This window comes from Coffea arabica, chromosome 9c, assembly GCF_036785885.1.
Source record: "Coffea arabica cultivar ET-39 chromosome 9c, Coffea Arabica ET-39 HiFi, whole genome shotgun sequence".
Taxonomy (NCBI): Eukaryota; Viridiplantae; Streptophyta; class Magnoliopsida; order Gentianales; family Rubiaceae; genus Coffea; species Coffea arabica.
Genome location: NC_092326.1, coordinates 42,869,938 through 42,894,749, shown reverse-complemented (window position 1 = coordinate 42,894,749; position 24,812 = coordinate 42,869,938). Strand labels below are relative to the sequence as shown.

Here is a 24,812-nt window from a genome sequence, read left to right as displayed (position 1 = left end):
TTGCCATTGAAATTCATCTGGGAGTCATATTGTTGCTAATGAACTGTATCCAGTAATATTTTACTCCTAGCCTGTTGGTTCCTAAAGAGTATTTAGTGTATGCCAGTTGTCCAGATTGCTATTACTAGTGTCTTCTCAATGTTCAACCTGTAATTCTAGACACAGAATGTGAGAAAATAAAAAATACTTGAAATTGTAGTCCATTGATATGTAAAAACACTTTCATATCATGATAAAACAAGCCATATTAGGTCTTAAACGGGATGCCTGGAATACAAGCATGATACAAGCGGATTACTAGTATTGTTTCAGTTACTAACACTGTAGGAAATAAAAATAAGGAAACAAGGTGTAAACATGGACGAAACAAAAGCTAATTAGCAACCACTGAGATGCTCTTCATGTACATGTCCATACATATCACAATTGTCTGGTGCACCTACTCCTCATACCTCCATTTCTTCAGAATTGAAACTTTTTCAAGATGCTTTTGTGGCCCTAATGGATATAATGAACCATCAGAAAGGACATTGATGTTGAACCTTTATGTATTAAAATATGGTAAAAACGGTGTAACTCTAATGAGCAAGGAAAGTTAACGAAAGGTAATTACAGGTATAGGGAAATACATACCTCCTAGATGAGTTCATGTTTCTAATCTTGTCATCCACCTTGGTAGAAATTGAACTCTTATCTTTCCTCGTTGCTTCTCTCTTTGTTCTCTTATACTCCATTTCTAGGGCTTTTGCCAAAGTCTCAATCTTTTTATTAAGCATCTGTAAATGAACAAATTTGTGATGCTGGATTCAGACTGTATAAAAACCAAAAACAGTAAAGAGAGCATGCGTGCGCAAATACCAATCATACAAATCCTAAGAATTGTTAATGTTCACCTTGATATCCTCATCTTTAGTATTCAGATTACTGTCTTTTGCCTCACAAAACTTCCTCAAAATTAGGACCTCTTTCTGAAGCCGGTCATATAGAAACCCTGAAACAGTATCAGTATTTTCAGTGTTGGCCCTAGCCGTACCTTTTGCTTCCTGATTGTCACCAAATTTGCTTTTTATGTTCCCTGATCCTGGGATTTCAGTGTTGTCACACATAACAACATCCATTGCAGAATTTTCTTTTCCATCCTTGTTCTCCTTTTCACTGCTGTCCATGACTTTCTTTCTAGTAGCCCACAAACCTTTTATTAGTGGATTTTCTGAAGCATATATCTTTTTTATACCACTGGACTTCACTTTTTCTGCAAAATCAGTTTTCATCTTCTCCACAGATGACATGTCAGGACTTCTAACTGTGGTAGCTCTTGGTTGTGATTTGGATCTCTTCTTCAATCCAGCATTACTTGAAAGGATCCCAAAGAAGTTATTGGTTTTTTCAGATTTTAAGGATCCGCTATATGTGTTTGGATCGATGGGGATACTGGATGCATACTTCAAGCCATCTTCCAATGTCTTTAACCTGAGCTTCAGTTTATCCTGGATCATAAATGAAATGCAATCAAATATTTCTGATTTAATAGGTTAAGTGAGTAAAATATTAGTGGACATGATCATTTAGACCTTCAATTGAGCTTCTGCCTTAGCTGTTTTCTCTGATATAGCCAACTTGTCTCTCAGACGTTGCATCTCTGCCTGCAAGACAAGGATGTAATAAAAAAATTGCAAAATGAAGTTGTTCTCTTCATCTGCAAGGGGTTAAACCACGAAAAGCAGATTATGTAATCATAACAGGGATACCTGCAACAATCTTCTCTCTTCTAGCCATTGCTTGACAGGCATAACTTTGTCATTCTCATCCTTCCACTCATTAGCCACCACACTTGCTACTCGGTTTGCTGAAACCTTGATTCTTGCTAGTTCCCTTTCCAGTGTCCTCTTCTCCTCCTACATGATTGTGCAGAATTATCACTAGTTATTATAAACTTTATTGACAGTTCTCAGCTTGACAGGCTGAAAGGCATCCCCATCCGGAAAAATTAAAAAAATGGTGATCTACTTGTAATTCAGAAATTTGCCGTCGGTAGTCTCGAATTGTGTTGGCAGCTTCTCCAGCGGCAAGAATTGCCTCCTCAAGCTCCTTAATGGTTTGGCTGAGCTTTTCAACTTCTGAAACTTTTTGACGGTTTGTTTTGTCTAGTATTTTGTTTTCTTCCTGCATAGAGATAGTTGAATATCACATAAATTTATAACTTCCATTCAGGCATTAGCATTTATGGTATCAAATTTTAGTCGGTGCATGCCTGGCAGATCTCTATCTGTCTCCTGAGCTCAAAGTTCTGGTTTTGAACCTCTTCTACAATGAGTGCCCTTTCTAAAGCACTCTTCAGTATCCTCTCCGCCTCAAGCAAAGCTGCTTCTTTTGACTTGTTCAGTCTTTCTATAGCCCTCTTATCCTCCTGCAGTGCTGCAATCTAGAAAGACCAAGATGCATGTAAATTATACAAAAAGACACCTTACAGTTCGTAGGCTCCAGCCTGTGCTTCTCCAGAAAGTAAAAGAAATCCCATATTTTGGTCACGTTTCCTTTTCAGGGAAATTCCCATCTATCGTGTACCTCATTTTTATACATCTTAATATCTGCTTCAAGAGGAGCAATGATGGACTCCATAGGAACAAAATCATCATCCTTTTGATCTGCATAGACTCTTCTAAGTGTTGCTTCAGCAGCATATTGAGCAGCCAATGCTTCTTTCTTCTCATAATTGAGTTTCTTGATGTCAAGGTTCTGAAATTACCACCAAGTAACATATTACTACAAAATGAAGTTTTAGCTGCCTAGGGACACAGAAAGACAAGATTTCACCTTTTGCTCGAGAAGGCTTTCAGTTGCCGTAAGCTTGTTCTTCAATCTGTTCACCTCACTTTCAAGCTGGGAAAATGATAGAAGCGCAAAGTTAAATGTATTGATGACTAGTGTACACAGCAGTTACAGAATTCTCACTAATCTACGACCCAGACTGTTTACTTTGTCATTAAAATCTTTCCCTAATAGAATCTGTATAGGCACCTGCAGGCCATATTCATGACTGTTTAGTGTTAGGTAAGAACTCAAGTACTGATTATTGCCCCCGCTATTTTTTGAAATTACTTCTCTAAGGTCTATTTAGATATAGGTTCTCAATTGTAATTGTGTTACCTCCTCTATGGCTTTATCCTTCAATACTTCTGTTGCTCTCAGTGCCTTGATTTCACTTTGAGCTTCCCCCAGCTCTCGATCCTTTTCTGCAATTTTTGAACGACACTATTGACATCCTGATGGTAATATATTGCTAATGGCAATTTTGACAAAGTAAAAAACTCGAACTAAAATACAAATCAAGATATTGAAAGCTGCATAATACTACTGACACTGAAAGCCGGTGAATTGATGTTATCCCCAAGGACCCCAAACTACCCATAGTCAGAGATCCTTTTGCATTGATACAGGCTCCAACTGGCCAGTGTCTCTTACAAGACCGGTGTCATTGAACTGGATATTTCCAAGGGTGCTTCTTTAATAAAATTATGGAAGGGGAATTAATAATATGATGGAGGCGTAGAGAAGGGAGGAAAGTCCCTAAAACAAGCACGATGCATTTAAGCAAATATGCGGCTGGAGAGCCACAAAATTTGTTGTTGAGCTTTGCATATTAGCTTCTGCAGCAAGCACTGGAGGAAAATTCTTTGCTAGCCTTTTTCAAGTGCTATTTAGATGGCATGGTCCAAACATCTGGTACAATCTAACCTACGTGACAGGTAATCGAAATTTACTCAAATGAGAGACCCATGGGGCACAATCAGACGTCAATCCTCAGTTCTGTAATTACCTAACAGATTTCTCCCGAGAGATAAGCTGAAGTAATCATGACTACAAAGACCCATAGAGCTTACAAAGAAAGGCAGCAACTCGTTCGTACGGTAGGCAATTTGAAAAGGGAAAGCAAAACTCAGGTGGGAGCTTACAATTACATGTGTGTGTAATTAATTATACAAGTTAAAGGTCTCTGTCAAGAAACGTTTAGCTGAAATGATCAACCATGGGCCCGGAATCATGTTGTAGCCAGACAGGTTGGATTGAACGAAGGAATGTAACAACTTTGACAACTACTCATTAGTTTTTAACTTTGTTTTAGGTCATGATTAATCTATCATCACCATATATGGACGCCTTTCTTTGCTGTTTGCTCTCTAATTTTGGTGTTTCACTCACAGCCACAAGAGCAGAGCTAAGCATGCTACGTAGACGTCTCTTGAGTCTTGAAAAATAAAACATGGCAAGGGCGGCAAATACTAGTAGTAGTAAGACCAAAACATATAAGAACTTAAAAGTTGTTTCCGGGGACTATTGAATTCTGGGATTCCAAAGTCTTGAAAATTCACAGATCCCAGAGATTAGTTGTAAAAGGATTTTAAGGAATTCAGAAATTCAAATATGGTTTTTTTTTTAAATATTAAATGTGTGCGTTAAGAAGTTGCGGTGAGATAACCCCCAAAAAAAAAAAAAAAATTGCAATGAGATGGACAAGGCAAAAATTGCCAACCATATATATTAAATTACCCAAGAACCCCCACCGAACCTTAAAAAAAAAAAAAAAAAAAAAAAAAAAAGTGGAAACAAAAAACCCAAGAGAGAATGAGGAGCAGAAGAATATGAATAAACCAACTTGACAAACTAATGATCCGTTGCATTGCACCCAAGAGCCAATATTTTGTCAAGTTTTAGCAAACAAGTTGCAAAGCTAAGATACATTGCGAGGTGGAAAAGTACACAGAAGATATGTGGGAAGAGAGGAGGGGTTAATTCTCAAACCTCTGAGTTGGTTTTGCAATCTATTGAGCTCCAAGACCACAGGGTCCGGATGAACAAGACAAAGTTGATGATCATCTCCTCCAACTTCTTCCATGCCCGGCATTTTTCTTCAAGTTTGTCTCTTGAGCAGAGTGTTGATATGCAGAAGAAGCTAAGACTTGTGTAGCTGGACGAGCAGGAGAAAGAAAACGAAGCAATAATAACGCTGAAATGGGCAGAGGGTTTAAGGAAAGCTGTATCCTTGTGTACCATTATATACTAGTAATGAGTGCCAGTGCTAAAAGTCCATACTGGCTTAACGAATTGACCGCAGAGGGAGGAATGTACATGGGATACGGGACTTCCCCTCGGTTTGAAGCATACTCCAAAATAACTGATCAACATGATAAAGAAATCGAAGCCGGCCAAGCCGGCTACGGTTAGCCAGCAACCCCTCCTTCTCCTTTCCCTCTCACTCACTCTTGACAGTAACCATTGCAATTAATGTTATCATCATTTAACGCATAATTATTGTTTGTTTGCTATAATACCAATAACATATCTGTGTTGTTTTTTTTGTATGCTTATCCCTATTTCCTTATAATCCTAAATGTAAGCATAGTATGTAAATCATAAATGATAAAACAAAAATTTTTTCTGGTTTAAAACTGCCACAATCGAAACGTCCATCCTAAAAATAAGTGTTCTATGTCCTTCAATCTAAGCTAAAAATAAAAGGGATCCTTTTTTTTTTCACCCTCTGTCTCCCTCTCTCTTTAACTGATTGCTACTCCTAAGAGTTAGGAAAATTCTCCTATTGTGTTCTTTTCATAAGAATAGAAACAAATACAAAAGAAATGACGTGTTTCTTGGCTTTCAACTCAAGAACAAAAAATTACACTAATAAGCAACAAAAGATGGTAGGTAGGCTAAGAAGTGTACTTGTTTGCAAGTGCATTGGATCATTTGAACTTTGAAGTGAAAAATGAAAGAAGAGATTGAATTTTTTTTTTTTTTTTTTTGATTTGGCTAAGAGCATTGTGTAGCATGCTTGAGAGCATGGTCATTCAATTCCCAAGCGTAATTAGCAACTAAGATAAGATGGAGAGAGAGAGAGAGAGAGAGATTATTGAGGCATGGTGTTTTTGGTCATGACATGATTTGCAAATGTTGATAGAAAGCTCTTTCTTAGGGGGATCCTTTAATTGCTTAAGCGTTAAATGCTCCCGCGGACTTAGTGGGAAGGCCATGCTTCAAACAGGACGAGATTGAAGTTTGGAAATTTATCAATGTAATTAGAAAGGGATCAAAATGATGAAGTGGCTTGAAAGTACAAAATTGATCATATTCAAAAGAAGATTATCAAGAAGGAAAGATCTTTGCTTGTAAGCATGCGTCATGATGCATGATCATGATCGGCTGTAACAGAACTTTGTTGAAGCTGCAGCCTGCTCAAGCAAACTTGCCAATGGATATGGCTCTTTTCATCATCGTAAATACACATAAAACTAGTCTGGTTTTTCTTTTTCTTTTTTTTTAACCTTTTTGGGGTGAGGCGACGAAATGAAGACTCCATAGTCGTACACCTGACCTACTCGATCGGCTCATTAGCCCTTAAAAAAGGGAAAAATAGAGAGGAGAGAAGACAATGTGACATGAATGTTCAAAGGAACTTTTGATTAACAGATCAGATTTTTCACTAATGTTGTCCCTTGATGAAGTTCCTTCCCACTGACCCATTTTCCGAAAATGACTTGAACACTGAAGCGTTGAAATTTGTGAGAGATATTTCTCCCGGGTGTGTGTTCCTCATTTGTTTGAGTAGGTAAAAATTTTGATGGCACATAGGATTTTGTTGATCTTTTACCTAATAATTTTCTCAATGATTTCATGAAGGTGGCGCTTTCATCAAGAGTACCATCTTGAAACCAATCTCCAGAGCACAAAGTACTGAAAGTAGGCGCGTGCGATTGTAAAGAAAAACAACAATCAAATCAATGGCTGGGGACTGGGGTTGGACCATAGTTCTTATTTGTTCAAAATTCAGCAGAAAAGAAATGATTTAGATCCCGGAACTTCATTAGTTTAGTGGATTAATTGCTAAAGAATTGTGTGTTATCCTTAACAGTCTTGAAAAATCATCATTTTTGTGTTCACCTGTTGCACTGTCCCCTTGCAAACCACACCTACTACTAGCCATTATTAGTGGGATTGTTAGTAAGCTCGAATTTTCCAAATGCAAATAAGTACCTTTTCTCTTCCCCACTCTTTTTTTTTTTTTTTTTGGTCTCTCTCTCTCTTTTATTATATATTTATTTATTTTCTTCTAATAGTTATATGAAGTTTGGTAACCTCACTAAATTTTCAATTCGTTCTCTCTTTCACTTTTTCTTGTTATTTTATAATCATCTAATTTCTCTCCAGTAGTTGTTCAGCAACAACTTCATTAGCTATAGGAATGTGTTTTATATATGTTGTTCTTTGAAGTACATATTTCAATTGATTTGTAAATGGTATGTTGTTTCCAAAAAAAAAAAAAAAGAGTTATATATATACAATAGTTATATCAAAAATAAATTTAATTAAACTGTGAATAGGACTAGGAGAATGTTTGAATTCCGTTAACCTATATCTCTAATATAATTTAATCAATTTTACCACTACTTTATTCAATTTCCTTTTCCTTTTCAAATTTGACAATTTGGTCATACAATTTCATTGTGATGTGTGGTATTGTATTTAGTGCAAGCAAACAAAAATATCTCAGTTACTGTGAATGTTTCTTTCATGTAATCAATTTATTTAGTTGAAACGTTCTAAACTTTCATTCATTGACGTTCTTCTTTGCTAGCCAGTATATCTAACTTTGCATTTCTGATTTTTTTTAAAAAAAAAAAATTCTACAATGGATTAAACAATAGTTTAAGTATCTCTTTTCAATAGTATCCACTAAGAGATGATAATGATATATAGCAAAAAGACATCGATCTCAAGTGCCATGTTTAATCCAACTCTTTTTTCTTTTTTTTTTGAAACAATCGATTGGCCATATTAGTTGATTTTGGTACTTGTTTAAATTTTCGTAGGCGATCATGTTTATAATAGTAAGTATTGAATTATGAATTGAAATAGGATTTGGTCTTTGTCTTAAATTTTTTGTGATTTGGTGAAGTGAGTAAAGAGTGACTTGGAAATTAAATAAAGAATGCAAGATTAAGTATGGCGCTTTGATTGAAATTTAAGTAACAGAAAGTAGCAGAGTAGTGGAAAGGGGTCTTAGATGACAAAGAGTTTTCAAGATCAAAGTGGGTGTTTGAGCCAATTTTTGAAACCTCAAATTTAATTATTGGGGAATTATTTATTTATTTATTATAGTAATTTCTATACACGATCAGAAATTTAAGGTTGTGTTTGGATTGCATTTTTCGTCATTTTTTATGGAAAAATTACTGTAACGATTTGATATATGTGAGAGAAAAAGGTGATAGAGAAATGTGATCACGGAAAACGACAATATTTTCCGACGGAAACAAGCAATCTAAGCAGAGCCTAAACTTGCGCTTGCAAAATTGTGATCCGTATTCAAATATTTCTTTCTCGACGTTTTACTAGAAAGAAGAACTTCACTTTCATCGAGATCACTTAAAATTAAAGAAAGATAAATATTATTATTAATGTGAAAAAAGCTCAATGACTTGAATTTTAAGAAACACGCCTGCTCCTCTAATTAATCAACTAAGAAGGTCCTTAAAAGTCTAGTAGCATGTGCATGTGTGGGCTTAATTAAAAACAAACTAGCAAAAAAAAAAAAAAATCTAGAAAGCAAATTACTCACTAACATTTACCAATGGGTGTTAATTCACACTTCACAGAGGATATTTCAAGTTTGTTTGTATTTTCCATTTCTTTACATTCTTATTTTTATTCAAGAATAAAACTGGCACCTGAATAAAACCGGCACCTTCAGAAGTCAGGAGCACCTTCAGAAGTATACGTTACTACAGCAAGATATAAATGCATAGATTTGTTGAAGTAAAAAGTAAGAAAAATTATATTACTAAACATGAGAAAACAAGAAAGTGAAGGAAGCTTTTTCTCTGCAATGTGAAAACGAGAAGGAAATAAAACAGGAACGAAATGAAGCACCGATAAATGTTGGTAGTGTATGTAAGGGTGTGTACTGTACTATTCAAGTTTAATTTGTTAATAATAATTCCATCTAAAAAGATAGTCTACCAAAGTTAAACTAAACTAGTACTTTGTCTATAATCTAATAATGCAATAAGTTTGAAAATTTTTTTTTTTCTCTCCAAATTAGAACTCATAATAAATAAGTTTTGTTGAATAATTTAATAATCTGACAGCACAGAAAATAAGAAAAAAATGCAAATCTAACGGTCACCATGAAAACAACAAAAAAGACATTTTAATGAAATATAATAGAAATACACATAGTTTTGTCACTTCGACGTTAATGCATTCGTTTGATTAAGAAAGGAAAAAATATTAATTGTAATAAAAAACACATATTAAGGTATAAGTGAATTAAAATAGAATTGACAACAAAATGACATTAGTTTTAAATAATCTTTTTCGTTATATTAACAAAATAACAAAATGTCAAAGAATATAACAATTTGAAAAAATCCATGCAATTCGACAATTTTTAACAAATGCAACTTAATTTGTCAAATATAACTTTAAATGATAATTCATATTGAACTAAATACAAATATAAATTCAAATAAAAATAATGATAATAACATTGTAATCCGATTAAAACTTAAATTACTTTGTCAAATATAAGTTGAAATGATCATGTAAATAATACTTCAATTGAATTATATCTCTCCAAAATCTAGAGTTTGAAAAGTCTATTAAAAATATTTGCACCTTATAAACCGTAGGCAGATGACCTTATTCCCCTAGTCAATCTTATAAAGCAATGCCAAGCAACTAATAAACCAATTTAAACTTGTCTAAGTTAAGAAGGCAAGCAACTAATAAACCAATTTGCTGGATAAAGCACAGTTCCATGCCTTCACAGGATTGCTTTCCGTTTGGCAAATTTACCTTTTTGCCCTTACCCCATCAACCTAGAGGCTAGAGCTAGGACCAGGGTCACGGCACCCAAGGCCCAGGACCCCCTCAAACCCCAGGCATGATCGTTCCTTCAAAATTTCAAATCCATTTTTTTCGCTTTCTTTCTTATATAAATGTCTTGAAGATTTGCTGCCTTTTTAAAAAATTCTCACAGAACATTTTTTGTAGGCAATCCATTCTCTGGTTTGTGTTACTCTACTCGTGCATGCTACGATCCATCTGAAGAGTACAGCGCCAAGGCCAACGTTGTGATGGAACGCTTCCCAAGCTGACTGATCCATATGATGAAGACTACGACCTCACATTCCCAAGTTGATTGTTTAAGAGTAATGTAAGATTTATTTAATAATTAATATTTAGAGTGTTTTATGTGATAGTAGGTTGGAATAATAAATAGTGGAACAATATATTGGATTAATATATTTATAAATAGATATAGTAATATTGTTGTGATTTGTATTTAATTTTTTAAGAGTAACAGGATGTAAATATTATTTAAATTAATGGAATGTAAATCATTTTTAAAGAGTTGAGATAAATTAATAATTTGAAATAATTTTGATATGTTTATTTTTATATTGTTAAATATAAGTGGAAGTAGAATAAAGAAAATTTAGGGAACAGATTAATTATGATTGTTGGATAAAATCTCTGCTGAAGAGCTACAGATGATAATTGTTTTCATTGAGCATGGTGAATAGGATGACACTTCCTTCATGTAAGAAGTGTTTTTGTGCGAATATTGACCAACTTTCTGTTATTTCTATTCCTTCTAACTGAAAGATCCATCGAGTTTTAGCATGATAGCAATTGATGACTCCTATGTTGTCTGTTTGTATATGCGAGAGTATATCACCAATGAGTACCTGAGATAGAAAATAGGGGAAAAACGTAGTTGTATTATGAAATGAGAGTAGCAATGTAGTGTATGAATTATATTGATTGGAATGTAATTTGTATGAAACTCACCAAAGATTCAAGATCGTGTGTTAGATAGTGGAAGAGTTTAGTATTAGAAAAACTAAAAGAAAGGAAATATAGTGAAGAATATAAATTCATAAATATAATATATACAAATTAAGGATTTTTAACAATTTGAAATTATAAATTTCGAATCATATATATGTATTTATTGATCGAATAATTGTTTTTTGAATCAATAAATATTGGATTGATTTATTTTTAAGTATATATATATAAGATACATGTCAAGTACATATGATTTTCATTCATTTGTATTAATACGAAATAGCATAATCAATTTATATATATTGACTGGATACACATAGAATTTGTATTCACTTGCATCTATTAGATGCACGTAGGATTTTTAGCGATTTGCATATTTTTTTCATATTTAATATTTTTGCTAATATATACATTTTGGAGAAAATTAATTAAATTTATATACATTAGATACATGTTAAGTACATATGATTTTTATTGATTTGTATTAATACGAAACAGCATAATTGATTTATATATACTGATTGGATACACATGAAATTTTTATTCATTTGCATATATTAGATGTACGTAGGATTTTTAGGAATTTGCATTTTTTTCATATTTAATGTTTTTGCTAATATATATATTTTTGGAGAAATTTAATAAATAAGTAAATAAACATAAAAAGAAGGCTATTTTATGTATTAGATGTGCATAGCATTTTTAGTGATTTGCGTATTTTTTAATAGTCAATATTTTTGTCAATATACACACTTTCGACAAAATTAATAAATAAGCGAGTTAATAAATAAGCGGATAAATATAAAGAAGGAGAGAAAATTATAAATATAGAAATAGTCTCGAAATTATAATTATTTGATATAAATAACACTTATTATATGTTAATACAAGGCAATATTATTAATTTATATATATTAGATATAGGTTAAACACATATAATTTTCATTGATCTGCATTAATACAAAACATCATAATCGATTTATATATATTGATTAGATACACATAGAATTTTTATTCGTTAGTATGTCTTAGATATACATAAGATTTTTAGTGACCTGCGCAATTTTTTTGATATTTAATAGTTTTTTAGTCTCGAAAAATAGTCTCGAAAATGCAAAAGCTTTAAATTAATAATTTAGTAGTTAACAAATATTATGGAAGTTACATTTAATAAATATGGAATTTATATACTATTCTATACATATTTGTGTATTAGGTGTACAAATAATTTTTTAGCAGTTCGTATATTTTTTCACAGAATCAACATTTTTGCTAAAATATATATATCTATCTATAGTAAATAATGAATATCGTAATAAATCATAAGAATTACAGCGAAAATGGAAGAGAAAGAAAAGGGCAAAATCGCAACATTTTCATTTTTGCTAATATATATAATGAATATCGTAATAAATCATAACAATTACAGCGAAAGTGGAAGAGAAAGAAAAGGGCAAAATCAGGGAGTAAAGGTAACAATTACAGCTGCGGAAAAGGAGGGAAAAAGAAAAGAACAAAATTGGGGACAAAATTACAGACGTACCAAGCAAAGGGCACAATGGGAACAAAGCAACAAAACAAGCAACAAGGACAAGCGGAAGCGGAAGCAGAAGCAATTGCGGTAGATGGAGCCCGCGAAAAGACGAAAAAGGACAAAATGAGCTGCAAAACCACAACGAAACCGGCACAATCAACTATTCATCAGGCTTCGCGGCTTTAAGTAGTTTAAGATATATATATGGCTCTTCATTATTTGCAGAACCAGTAAAAGGGTGCCACAACCAAACTAGTACTACTTCCTACTGAAATGAAGTAGTTCATTTAGGATTTAGCAGCCACGAGTTCTTAGGGAGAACTGATAATATGCAATGCAAGGGGAAACTAATGCTCGAAGTGTTCACATATACGTCTAAGATCAGCTAAAGGGTTTTAAGTGGACAAGGGTAATTGTGTACTTGTGTGAATAACTATACAACAAGAAAGGCATAAGAAAGGAAAAATGCCAAAGGTTAGGTTTGTGCTAACCTAACTGCATAAGAAAGGCATAGTTGATCACCGCTCAGCGATGAATCCCTACGCTTAAAGAAAATTGAAGCCCCCCTTTTTTCGTATCCGTTTCTTTCCTTAAATGCTCCGACTGAAAATCAACCAGAAAAGAGATTTCAAACAGCACTAAGCAAGGGACAATGGAAATCTCTGTCAAACTTCTGCATTACAAGTATCATTTTGCTGCCGTCCTCATCTCCTCACTCATTATTGCAATCTTTGTTATCATGGCCCCTCATTTTCTGTCAATCTTCTCCTACTTCTGGCCGCTTTTGCTCTCCACCTCTATATTGTTGGGGACAATCATTGTCTTCGGTCAATCTGCCCCTGAGTTCTACGGCAATGGAAATGGCGAAGGCTTCCTAGACTATGTTGCCGGGAGGCCAGAAGAGCTGGAGGATTTTTAAGGCTGGTACGTCAGTTGCAAGCATGGTGATTCTACTATTCAACTGTAAAAGTCTGTAATAGACTTGAACTCATTGTCAGGTCCCCTTGTCTCCGACAGGACCATGCATCATATTAGGAATGTGATTCAATGCAACCAGATTGTTCCTTAAGAGGAACCTTTACACTTATGCTGAACCTGTAAATTGAAGGTAATAACTTAATAAAATAGCGAATGGGTTCCTAATTCAAACTTGAATTTGGATTGGACACGATCGATGAGTAGAGAACAGGATGAATGTGGATAAAAGGCATCCACATACTCCATAAATATAGGTGATGTGGCTGCCAAAAAGTGGCATATAGCAAGAGCTACCTTTACATCATCAAGGGGAAAGAAAATAAGATGAAATGAGTGTGAAATCCGGCCACCGAAATTAAGCACAACACCAAGAGAAATATAGAAAAGAATACTCTGCAAAGGACCTTATTAGTTGATGTAAGAATTTCTCCGATTACACATTCAACAAGAGAAAAACAATGAACAATGAAAAAGCTCAACATATTCCAAGTGTTCAGCCTATAACAAATGATACCCTTCAGCTTTGGATGTCAGACGAAGTTGTCAGGAGGAGGTCAGATTTTGTCAATGTTCCTGATTGATCGATGTCTAAGTTTTTAAACTGCTGCATCACCGGCGCAATATCTTCCTCGCTTATTTTCCCCATCTCTTTAAGTTTGTACAGTATAAATTCTGATGCACTGGATGAAAATTCGAGGCATACGAATTACTATTCAAGTGAATCTAAAATAAAACTGTGAGATAAAAAAAAAAAGAAGACGTACACAAGTGCTCTGCAGGATCAAAACTACGTTTAATGAGCTTACTTACCTGACTGTGCTATCTTGATCAAGATCTGCAGCCTCGAGATCTGTGATCGTTAGCTTCCTTGTTAGAACCCACTTTACTAATGATCTTCGCCTACGCTCAGTATACAATTCTGCAAGGCAGTAAAAGACCTGTGCCAAGCAAAGGGTGCTTATCAATATCCAAAAAGAAGCAAAGAGTCGCCCAGCTCTTGTTGAAAAGCTCTTGTCTCCATATCCCAAAGTAGTAATAGTGGCACAAACGCAGTATAAGGCATCGAACAAACTCAAATCCTCGACTTCATACAAGAAGATGGTGCCAAGAATTATAAGCAGAAGAAGAAGGCTCAGAGCAACAACAAACTTGTATTCAGTTTTGTAGGCTTCAACTTGTTTGAGGATTTCAGACTTGCCAAGTTTCTCCTGCAAGTGTGTCGCTTTAACCAAAAGGATTTCCTGTTTTTCCAAGATCGAGTCCGCAGCTTTACTTAAAACAAGGCCAACCAGTGTCATGCCAGCAAACACAAGTATGCAAGCGAGGAGCTTAGACAAATTGCTGTTAGGAACAAGGTCTCCATATCCAACGGTAGTCATTGTGACAACACAGAAGTAGATTGCGTCGAGAATCTCATTCGTTTTCTTACCGGTTATCTGATTCCTGACGACAGAAAAGCAGAGAACTCCCATACTGATATAGGCCACCAAAAAAATGACTACTTGTTTGTAATTAAGTTTATTTTGAGAAAGAGATTCAGGGTGCTGATCCAATATTCCGTAATCATTCTGCTCATGAAGAAGGATGTCCTTTGGAAGTGCATGGTTAGAGCTGCTTGGCCGCCTTCTCTTCATAGTGTTCTTTTCATTGTGCAGAGAATCCAGAGACCTTGGAAGGAGTGGATCTTCAGAGCAACCATCCTCCATCACAGCTCAAGCAGAGAGGTTCCTGTGGTTAATAATCCTGTACTATTTTAACTTTTGAGTGAGTTTGAACCAGTAACATCCTCCTTGGTGCGTACAAATGTTCATTCAAATCTGTGCTCTACTTAGCAGAGGATATCTCTATACATGTAGTGATATGACAACTACTGCAAGATGTGGAACTTCATTGGAGATGGAAAAAAGAACACAAAGTTATCGAGATAAAGATGTCCGATTGATTCCCAATTACCATATATGCAATCAAAAAAGAAAACCTCTCTTATTCCACAGATCGTCCTTGAAATAGAACTAAGGGGATCAAATGAAAACTAAAACTCGATCCACGTTAGCGTCTTTATTCACCTTCAAGAAAATTTATATTTTATCAGCACCGGTAAGACTGACCATGCAATCAAGTGCAGTGTGGTGCTGAATGAAGATCAAATATATTGATTCTTCATTCTAGTCAAACCATGCATGGCATGCTGGTGGAATACCACATTAATTCCAGATATATATAAGTCAGGAAATCCCACAGGGTCTTGTTTCTGTTTTTGCTGTATGATTGAGTATTTACAAGGATGTCACAGTTCTAGCGAGCACATTATGTCAAATCAGACACGCAAGTTTGCATGTAAGCAACATGATTATTTGATCGATCAACAACTATGGGAAAAACTGAATTCAACAATATACATATGTCGAAGCATTCTATAATACTAGGTCACGTACAAATTCACATCCCCATGTTCACGGGTGCAGTAAAAGCAACAAGAGAGAGAGAGAGAGAGAGAGAGAGAGAGCCAGGGGATTAGGCCTGGTGCCGCATTGCCAGAACAACAGCGGTAAAAAAACCACCGCCACCACCACCGCCATAACAAGAATAAAGAAAGAAGAGGATGTGCAAAGGATAAAGGAGACGTTTAACCATACCATACCTTAATAGAATGCGTAATTGGGGCGTTGCATTATGTGGAACATGTCTGCTTGTCATGAGTTAGATTAAGAAAAGATACCGATGTTGGACCGTGACCATCGGCACTGAGCTCTGAATCCTCGTACTGATTTTAATTGTTGTGGTGCAGCGTCCAAATTACAGAATCCATCGAGTGATGAGACCCACAATGGTTGGTTTCCCTTGTTATCGTATCCCATTTTGGAATGCCAATTAAAATGCCAGTCGAGGCAGCTTGCTTCTCAGCCTTGCATGGCTAAAGGCAATTACGCACAATGACATGTAACAAAGGGTGCAACTCAGTACTGCTGTCTCTAGAACCACAAATGCATTGAGGCTTGGTAGGGTGAGTGGTAATCCCACCAATTTGTTACAATTAAATGTGATCTTGCTTAAAAAATTCAGACGAATGTGTAGTGCATCGGTCTGGTCCGATGGTAGTTCAATCCCCTCCGACTTATTTTAGAATCTCTTCAGATTCTCCCCCTCCTCGTAACATAGAAAACTATCGTATCGACAAAAAAAAAAACAATACTGCTGTCTCTAGGTCACAGGGCCGACTAATATGTAAGAACTAATACTGCTAGTTACTAACAAGAAACCATTGGACCATTTCAAATTGGTGCAAGTGCAACACTAGTAGGTCGGAAATAGGTGCATTTCTCTCTTTTTTTTTCAAGGGTTATAACAGTAGCTAACTCTTTTTTTTTTTTTTTTGGCTTTTCACCAATTATGAGATGTCCTCCTATTTATTTGAGACACAATTGCTTGAGAGTTGAACCAGAAGTGTACGCTTATTCAATGACCTCATGAAGTTACAAATGTAAGCGAGACCTTTTAGGTAAAATTTATAACTAGTAGTAGTAGGTTTTACTCTTTCTAAGTTTATCGCAAGGAAGGGGCAATTTCTATTGTAAACTTTTTTTTTTTTTTTTTTTAGGATTCTCTTCATTGTAATCCGAAGTAATACACACTTCGCTATATAATTAAAACAAAACACAAAATATAAGCTGCATTCTTCAAAGGAATGAAAGATTTTGAAAGGTTGATTATTCATAATTTACAGAAGATTCGGGGTTTTTTTTTTCCCTTTAATTAATACTACTACATGAATAGAACCAATTCTCCATCATATAGCCCAGAAGATTAATAAAACAAAAATAAAAACATACTAATTCTAAACTTGTCTGAGCCCGGCGTGCTTGACCCATCGCTTCAGGCATCCTCCCAAGTCTCAACCATTTTGCAGTTGCCCAACGTATGTTCAGACTCAGCTCTCAGTCCATATCGGGATTCTTTACGCAGGCGAACTCTCCAGCACTCAAAAAGGGATCTTTCTTGCTCGCTGTTGCTGACGACTACAGCGATCGTCACACGGCAACTAGCTGTCGGAAGAAGAGAAGGAAGATACTGAAGATTTCTACTAAAGGGCCAACTCATAATGTTTTACTAATTCTTTACAGGTGAGTTTGAGCGCAATTTCGAACTAAATTCACTACTTTACTGATTTACTTCCAGTACTCCCTTTTCCCTCTCTGCATATCATTCTTCTGTTGATTGTCTATGCAATTTGATTTCACGGTCTTGATAGTTATTGTTCGGACAAAAGTGTACCAGTCTTGATCAGTTGCAATTTCTTCAGTTAAAAATTCAATCTTTATGCGCGTAATTTTATCTAGAATCTATGTCTAAGGGCAAGAGGAAAAGGAAGGGGGAAAAAAAAAGAAGCCCTTACTGGTTGCTCCTTATGCAGTGGGGTAGGTACAATGCAAAAATTAGAGGACTTTTCAAGGAGTTATGTAGATTTATAAGCTAAAGCATCAATTGGGTTTGGTGGAAAATGGTGTCAATACCATCTAAAAACATATGGATGAGGAGGCAGCAATGTCCTTGTGGGGATTGGAAATGTTTTCTTGCATACGAAGGAGAGGCTGAGGATACTATTATTTCGCCCGAAAGTGCAGTTAAAAATGTTGATTTCGGGTCCTCCGAAGCTATGGTTGCCCCTTATGTGGGAATGGTATTCAAGAACGACAATGACGCTTTCGATTATTATGGTAATTTTGCAAGAAAGAATGGATTTTCGATTAGAAAAGAACGCTCGAGATTGAGCCAACAACTTGGTGTTTACAAGAGAGACTTTGTTTGTTATCGTGCTGGGTTTGCACCTGCGAGAAAGAAACCCACTGGGGAGCATCAGAGGGATAGGAAGTCTGCCCGGTGCGGGTGTGATGCAAAGATGTACTTGTCAAAGGAAGTGGTAAATGGTGTTTCTCAATGGTTTGTTGTGCAATTCAGCAATGTGCACAATCATGAGCTCCTGGAAGATGATCAAGTGCGTCTCCTTCCAGCTTATCGTAAAATTCATGAGGCAGATCAGGAGCGCATTCTGTTGCTGTCAAAAGCTGGTTTTCCAATACATCGCATTGTCAAGGTGCTTGAACTGGAAAAGGGAATTCAAGGTGGACAACTGCCATTTCTAGAAAGGGATGTCAGAAATTTTGTTCAAAATCGCAAGAAACTCGTTCAAGAGACCGATGCTTTATTGAATGAGAAAAGAGAAAATGACACAATGGATCTTCTCGAGGCCTGCAGGGTGACTAAAGAGTCTGATGCATACTTCGTCTATGATGTCACTGTAGATGAAAATGACAGGGTGGAGAACATTGCTTGGTCATATGGAGACTCAATTCATGCCTACAACATGTTTGGTGATGTAGTTTATTTTGACACGACATATCGTTCGATGACTTATGGTATGCTTTTTGGAGCATGGCTAGGGATCAACAACCATGGAAAAATTATTTTCTTTGGTTGTGCTTTATTGCAGGATGAGACACCTCGTTCATTTGCTTGGGCTTTACAGGTGTACCATCAAATCACTCGAGACATTGTACTGTCTTGGATTTTTTTTTTTTTTTTTTTTGTCCCTCTTTCATGTATTGACTTAGTTATTCATGTAGGCTTTTTGTCGTTTTGTTAAAGGAAGATATCCACAGACAATTATCACTGATATTGACCTTGGACTGAGAGACGCTATAAGAAGTGAATTACCAAATACCAGGCACATTATTTCTATATGGAACATCCTACCAAAAGTGTTCAGTTGGTTCTCTCTTTTACTTGGACCAAGATATTCAGAACTCAAGTCTGAGCTTGAAGTATTATATCACGTTGAGAGCACAGAAGAGTTCGAGTATCAGTGGAGTCAAATGGTTTCTCGGTTTGGACTTAACTCAGATAGGCACATTTCTTTGATCTTTTCCCTCAGGCTGTTTTGGGCATTGTCTTACATAAGAGGTTGTTTTCTTGCACAAATGGCATCTATATCATACTCGAAGTCTGTAGACACATTTTTGAAAGGAATTTTCAGTGCTCAGACTTGTTTGCGTAGCTTCTTTGAGCAGGTAGTATGCTTACAGTTTTATTGTATAATTATTACATTAGTAATTGCGTGGTTTAGATTCCTGAATACAGCCATAACATCCTTTTTCAGGTAGGAATCTTATCAAATTACAAAGCTCAGGCAGCACATGAGGACTTGCAGTATATGCAACTTCGCACATGCTTACCTCTTGAACAGCACGCACGAAATATACTTACCCCATTTGCGTTTAATGCTTTACAGCAAGAATTGATCTTATCTATGCAATATGCTGCTTCTGAAATGGCTAATGGATCATATCTTGTACGTCATTTTAAAAAGATGGATGGGGAATACCTTGTTATATGGATTCCAGAAGATGAACAAATTCACTGTTCGTGCAAGGAATTTGAGTCTTCAGGAATCTTGTGTAGGCATGCTCTTCGAGTACTTGTGGTGAAAAACTATTTTGAGCTTCCTGACAAGTACTGTTTGAGTCGATGGCGACTAGGAAACTCATTAGTTTCTTATGGTGAGCATGGTAATCAAATTGGAATTGATAAATGGTTTCAGGAATTCAATTGTCTTACAGAAACATTATTTTCTGAAGCATCACTAGCAAAAGAGCGTTCTGATTATGTGCGTAAGGAAATTACAAAAGAACTCACAAGACTCATTAATGAAGTAAGAGATATGCCATGTAATTGAAGGGCTATTGTAACTTCAACACTCTTGACCAATTAAACGGATTGTACTAGAATCTGCTTAAGTAGATGCACCTACTTAACAAGCTCTTTGTTTCCAAAACTGGGATATAAGGACATCTAAGTGATTTTCCAATCAGAAGGTTATGGAGGGTGTGAAATTTTGGAGATGAAGATTACAGCTTGATAGTTTGGCATGGCAGCTTCTCTAATGACTAAGGGATTACTACGCTAGCATTAGCATCCGCTGTCCCTGATCAATGGAAGAAAAGCCAAACAAAATCTTCTCGGATTTTGTTCTCCCTTGAGTTGGAAGTGTTTATGATCTGTTGTACAATAGAAAAGGTATTGCAGTCACAGGGTCTAACTACTTATTCCTGCCTACTTACATATAGACTCATGTAAATCCACTGTAAGTAGATCATTTACTCATAGGTTTGGAAAGTCAAATTCTAAACCACTTTTGAGCTATTTATTTATTTTTTTGAAAGAAATTTGTCATGAAGAATGACTTTCAGATGACTGACTTTTGGATATGTTCTTTTTATCAAGAGAAATGCTAAAAAAAGTTCCTTGGACTAGGTAAGATGCTAGAGAAGTAAGTTTTGCATAGATGTAAAAGTTTCTGTATGTGCTATGGTTCTTAATGCTAGATGACTTACTGCAGTTAAGACATAAAATTTCATTCCGATTATGCCGCTCATTTCTCTTCTGTACAGCGTGGATGCATTAGTTGAACCCATGGTCATGTTTTATGACTAAATGAATCTTATATGTTGGTATCATGATGATTTTAAGTTTTCATAGTTGCTAGAAGTTGTAGACAGATGATATTTCGAGTAACAGAACATCTAATGACCCAATATTTGTGAATAACTGACTATCAAGATTGCTTTTTTGTTGAACTTCACTGGTGAGATAGATGTTAATCTGCATTACAATTTGATTATTTCAACCAAGTCTTCTCACTCTTTCCTTATCTATAAATTTCCTTGTAGGTTATTTCTTCCTTTTTTCATTAGCTTATCTTTATTTTATGAAGAAGAGAAATCCTTCATGGGAGTCTGCAGTTTAATCACTGAATGGTTTTCACATAGCTGATATGACCCATTGTTATGGGTTAATTCTGTGTTTTGATCGGGAGGAGAGAAGAAAATCCTTTCAAACATATAGTGAGGGGGAAAATAACCTGCCAGAGGTGAATGGTTTGTGAATGAATTTTGGGAAAGTTTTTTAGGCAAATTCTGATGGTTCAAATAATGCCATCTTTAGGAATTTCTGTGCCTGTACATGTACCCTTTCTAATATATCCTGATAGTCACTGTAAGTGGCATCTTTCTTGTTTTCATTTCGTTATTTCCCATGGAATTGTCTTCATTCTGTCTTTGATAATATGGTTAAATAGTCAGATGACCTTAATGTTGAATTTGTGAAGCGGAGTATGTCATCTTGCAGAGCCAGGAAATGGAAGCTAATACTTTGCTATGACAAAGTTTATGGATTTTTCTCCCTTGTCAAACTAAGCAACTCTGAATTACTTCCTTGTTCTTTTTAAGCTGGTATGATAATAAAGTTTTCCCACTTAGCTATCTCGTGGTACTGCCTGGTGGCCAGTTGGTGTAGTGCCGCCCAATGCACAAATATTCTGACCTGTTTATCTTTTTGTGTCTCTGACAGTAGAGAGTGATGGCCTATTTGATGACATGCAAAACAGAAAATCGACCTAGTCCCTTTTCTTTCTTGTGCCTATTTTTCAATTCATTCATCCGGATGTTACAAGTTTTCTTTTTCATCAAACAAACTTGCAACTTGGAGCGGTAACTTGCATTAGCGTGTTGCTGATGAAAGAAACAGAAGATGTGGTAGTTAAAAACTTTATTTGAGTTATGAACCGCATAATGTATAGTTTCAGATCACTGCTGTTGGCATGTCCGCCAAGAAGAGAATGTTCATTAATCCTAATTGTGTGTCAGATTATAGTGTGATTAATGTTTCTCAATGTGGTATTGTACTAGCTCATATGCTGTCAATCTGACTATCATATCTGGAAAAGGTGAAAAGCAAAAGAGAGTAAGAAATAAACCATTGCGGCCCTTAGTTGTCCCAAAATCACATGTTTTGCATGTATGCCTTGTTTATCTTGGTAAAAATCCACCTATTCGTGTTGTTTGTCGTTAGGCATTATGGCTGAGCGTAGTTGCCTTGTTCCTAGTGTCAAATTCAATCTGTGTTGAACATGGCTGAGGATACGTTCTTGTTCATGGTGCTTCTGATTAAGAATATTGAATTGTGTGGCACGACATCTGCCTTTGTGTTGGTTTTCTTATGTATAATTGGAGTGTCGCAGCTTGGAGGATGAGCAAAATTATGATTGTCATTGTTCTCTTCTAACAGTTGCAGTTTCACGTGCCTTGCAATAACTGCCTTGGTCTCTGCAAGGATCAGGGGCGCCAAAAGCTTCTTGTTTTGTTCTCTTGCTGCGTTGGTGAACACGAGGGATCGTGTGCCTATCTACTTGCTTCATTTTGAACCCTTTAAGGCTGAGCTGTGACATAAGAATAATAATAATGTTATGCGCTTCCATTATCACGCATTCACAATTTCCGTTCTGTGGATTGACTTCAAGTTTTAGGGAAGGCAGAACGTTTGCTGTACGATTGACAATTATGGCATTCCACTGTGTTCGTCTTCACCTGATGATGGATAGGAACTGGGGTCTTGAGTTCTCATTATTCATCATTACCTTCCGCCCGACACCGAGGCCCTTCTGGATGTGTCCTCCAATAACTGCAGTCGTTGCATGTTAGACAGGGTTTAACTCGTTCCCTCGTGGTTCGAGGGACCCTCTGATGGATTCTCTGTGGAGCAAACAAAAGGGCAACAAGATTATCGAAAAGGAAAGCCACCCCATTGTGGACCGCATAAATCTGTAGCCAGGATATGAGCTTCATCGTCTGAGACTACTGCGTAGTTTTACAGGACAAGGAGAGCTAACAACTGTCATGAGATTTCCATTAAATATCATCGGTTTTGGGTTTCATTCTTTAACAGCGCAAGTACCGTGCCATGATGCATGTTGTATAGAACGAGTGAGATTCATACCTCGACGTTAGTTTCTATGTACAAATTTTTTTTTTTTTTTTTTTAAGGTTTTCTATCCCGATTGTGCCTTAAAATGTTCCAAAAATATCAGCACTAGAGTGTTGCAGTTGAACCACAATAGAATCATACCTTAAAAAGAGTGAATCAGAAAGTAGCACAGCACAGGAATTGGAATAGAAAATCCTTTACACAGTTGAACCGTAGTTGTTCAGCATATACTTCGGGAGTCGGTAACTGTAAAAGATTTTTACAGTCATTAGCTCAATCACCAAATTGATTAATTTATCACTACAAGTTTTAGGTTGACGTTCTTGTGTTTGCCGGTATGCAATTGTCCAACCACGTGTATGGCTTTGCCGAAATGTTGGCTGCTCTAATTTAATTTAATTGTCTCTGGTGAATGGTCATATGTAAGCGTCTAAGTCAACCGGCGACGATAAGATACGCTACGGGAGTTTGACAAGTGTGATTACCAAAAATATTAGGTGTTGTAGTGTGTCAACCTTTTCATTATACGTTTGGGGATAATTAGCTTCTTTTAATCTTGAACGATCAATTACTAGCGTCTAGCGTAGAGGAGGATGGCATTATAAAGATCAGACAAAACCCATCAGGAGCCTTTTACCTCCCGTCAAAGGCTAAACCATTAAGCCAAAGCTCCCGTTAACTGTCAAAAAGTACATCAGATGGAACGCATTATGGGATGCCAGCTACCGTACATACAAGATGCTGCTTATGATTGTAATGCTCGTTTCTTTGCCTGGCCGACATCTCAGGCCGCAAACCTCTGCAATTTGGCACGGTGGCCTGGATGATACTTGGGACCCTGCACCCTTCGACCTAACAATAATACCATTCTTTCGTCAATCCAACTTCGAACTTGCATAAAGTTTTGTGCGGCAAAAGTCACTCATAAGAGCTTTTGATGAGAAGCACATGTTATGCATTGCAATTTCAGGTGGTGGGATATAGATTCTGTAAAGTGGGATACAGATTCTGTGAAGTGGGATACGATGCTTGCTTCGAAATAAAGCAGCATGATAGACCCCAAAAAAAGAAAAAAGAAAAAAAAAGAGGTGTCTGGACTTCTTTGTTCCAATTGTTTTCTATGCTGTCAAACTGCATTGAGAAAAACTCAGTCCTATCCTAGGACTATTAATGAAAACTAGACAATATTGGGAGGTGGATTGCATCTCAAAAACTTAGTAGGCCCTTGTTTTGATAATATCTGCCTCTCTAGTCAAAGCAGCAGCTATCTAGTTAAGTTAAAGAAGAACAATAATGCATTAACCACAGGACAGTGCTACCCTAAACAAACAAGCAAACAAACTCCTATAACTTAGCTGAGCCTTTAAAGTTGGTTCTACCATTTTAAAAGCATGAAATTTGGATATATATAGTACGAGTGCTTCATAATTTCGTACTATCCACGTCTACGTGTAATCTCTTAATTCTAGCTTTTTCCCCCACCCCTACTCATCCGGTTTCAATTACCCTAAATTAGGCTTCTAGTCGACATCAATTATCTGTTTCAAATGGCCTATATATGTAACTCGAAAATCATTATTGTGCATTTTTTATACCAGCTAAGATTGTTCAAAAAAATTACAGTTGAAGAGGT

The 24,812-nt window shown here is 36.0% G+C and overlaps 3 protein-coding genes across 6 annotated transcripts; 1 reads left to right on the top strand and 2 right to left on the bottom strand.

Moving 5' to 3' along the window:
- Positions 1-209: 209 nt before the first annotated feature.
- Positions 210-5,605, bottom strand: LOC113708535 (microtubule-associated protein 70-5-like). The gene is made up of 11 exons (XM_027230998.2): positions 4,801-5,605; positions 3,148-3,233; positions 2,815-2,880; positions 2,566-2,736; positions 2,252-2,422; positions 2,008-2,163; positions 1,749-1,895; positions 1,572-1,643; positions 894-1,487; positions 634-776; positions 210-498 (listed from the first exon to the last, which is right to left on the bottom strand). Exons 1-11 carry the CDS (start codon positions 4,901-4,903, stop codon positions 480-482), a joined length of 1,728 nt encoding a protein of 575 aa, XP_027086799.1. The 5' UTR covers positions 4,904-5,605; the 3' UTR covers positions 210-479.
- An 8,212-nt stretch (positions 5,606-13,817) lies between these two features.
- Positions 13,818-15,069, bottom strand: LOC113708995 (two-pore potassium channel 1-like). The gene is made up of 2 exons (XM_027231749.2): positions 14,174-15,069; positions 13,818-14,043 (listed from the first exon to the last, which is right to left on the bottom strand). Exons 1-2 carry the CDS (start codon positions 15,067-15,069, stop codon positions 13,881-13,883), a joined length of 1,059 nt encoding a protein of 352 aa, XP_027087550.1. The 3' UTR covers positions 13,818-13,880.
- Positions 15,070-17,036: 1,967 nt separating this feature from the next.
- On the top strand, positions 17,037-23,225 carry LOC113709034 (putative protein FAR1-RELATED SEQUENCE 10). Of its 4 annotated transcripts, none has more exons than XR_011821030.1 (5): positions 17,037-17,484; positions 17,775-18,887; positions 18,985-19,428; positions 19,518-20,434; positions 22,484-23,225. XR_011821030.1 is itself a non-coding variant. In XM_027231784.2 (4 exons), the coding sequence occupies exons 2-4, from the start codon at positions 17,862-17,864 to the stop codon at positions 20,091-20,093; spliced, it is 2,046 nt and encodes a 681-aa protein (XP_027087585.2). In that variant the 5' UTR covers positions 17,037-17,484; positions 17,775-17,861; the 3' UTR covers positions 20,094-20,675. The 4 variants fall into 4 exon arrangements, 2 of the variants coding, with proteins under 2 accessions (XP_027087585.2, XP_071920984.1); XR_003452556.2 differs by lacking the exon at positions 22,484-23,225 and adding an exon at positions 21,088-21,437; XM_027231784.2 differs by lacking the exon at positions 22,484-23,225 and having other exon boundaries at positions 19,518-20,675.
- The last annotated feature ends 1,587 nt before the right edge of the window (positions 23,226-24,812 follow it).

Bases quoted from the DNA above. Each gene is read 5' to 3' on its own strand.
- LOC113708535 (XM_027230998.2), bottom strand. From the start codon at position 4,903: ATGCCGGGCATGGAAGAAGTTGGAGGAGATGATCATCAACTTTGTCTT. The intron at 2,881-3,147 runs GTAACACAATTA...TCATTTTCCCAG, and splicing joins AGGATAAAGCCATAGAGGAG to CTTGAAAGTGAGGTGAACAG. The intron at 777-893 runs GTGAACATTAAC...GTTCATTTACAG, and splicing joins CTAAAGATGAGGATATCAAG to ATGCTTAATAAAAAGATTGA.
- LOC113708995 (XM_027231749.2), bottom strand. From the start codon at position 15,069: ATGGAGGATGGTTGCTCTGAAGATCCACTCCTTCCAAGGTCTCTGGAT. The intron at 14,044-14,173 runs GTAAGTAAGCTC...ATTTTCATCCAG, and splicing joins GATCAAGATAGCACAGTCAG to TGCATCAGAATTTATACTGT.
- LOC113709034 (XM_027231784.2), top strand. From the start codon at position 17,862: ATGGTGTCAATACCATCTAAAAACATATGGATGAGGAGGCAGCAATGT. The intron at 18,888-18,984 runs GTGTACCATCAA...TTATTCATGTAG, and splicing joins CATTTGCTTGGGCTTTACAG to GCTTTTTGTCGTTTTGTTAA. The intron at 19,429-19,517 runs GTAGTATGCTTA...ATCCTTTTTCAG, and splicing joins TGCGTAGCTTCTTTGAGCAG to GTAGGAATCTTATCAAATTA.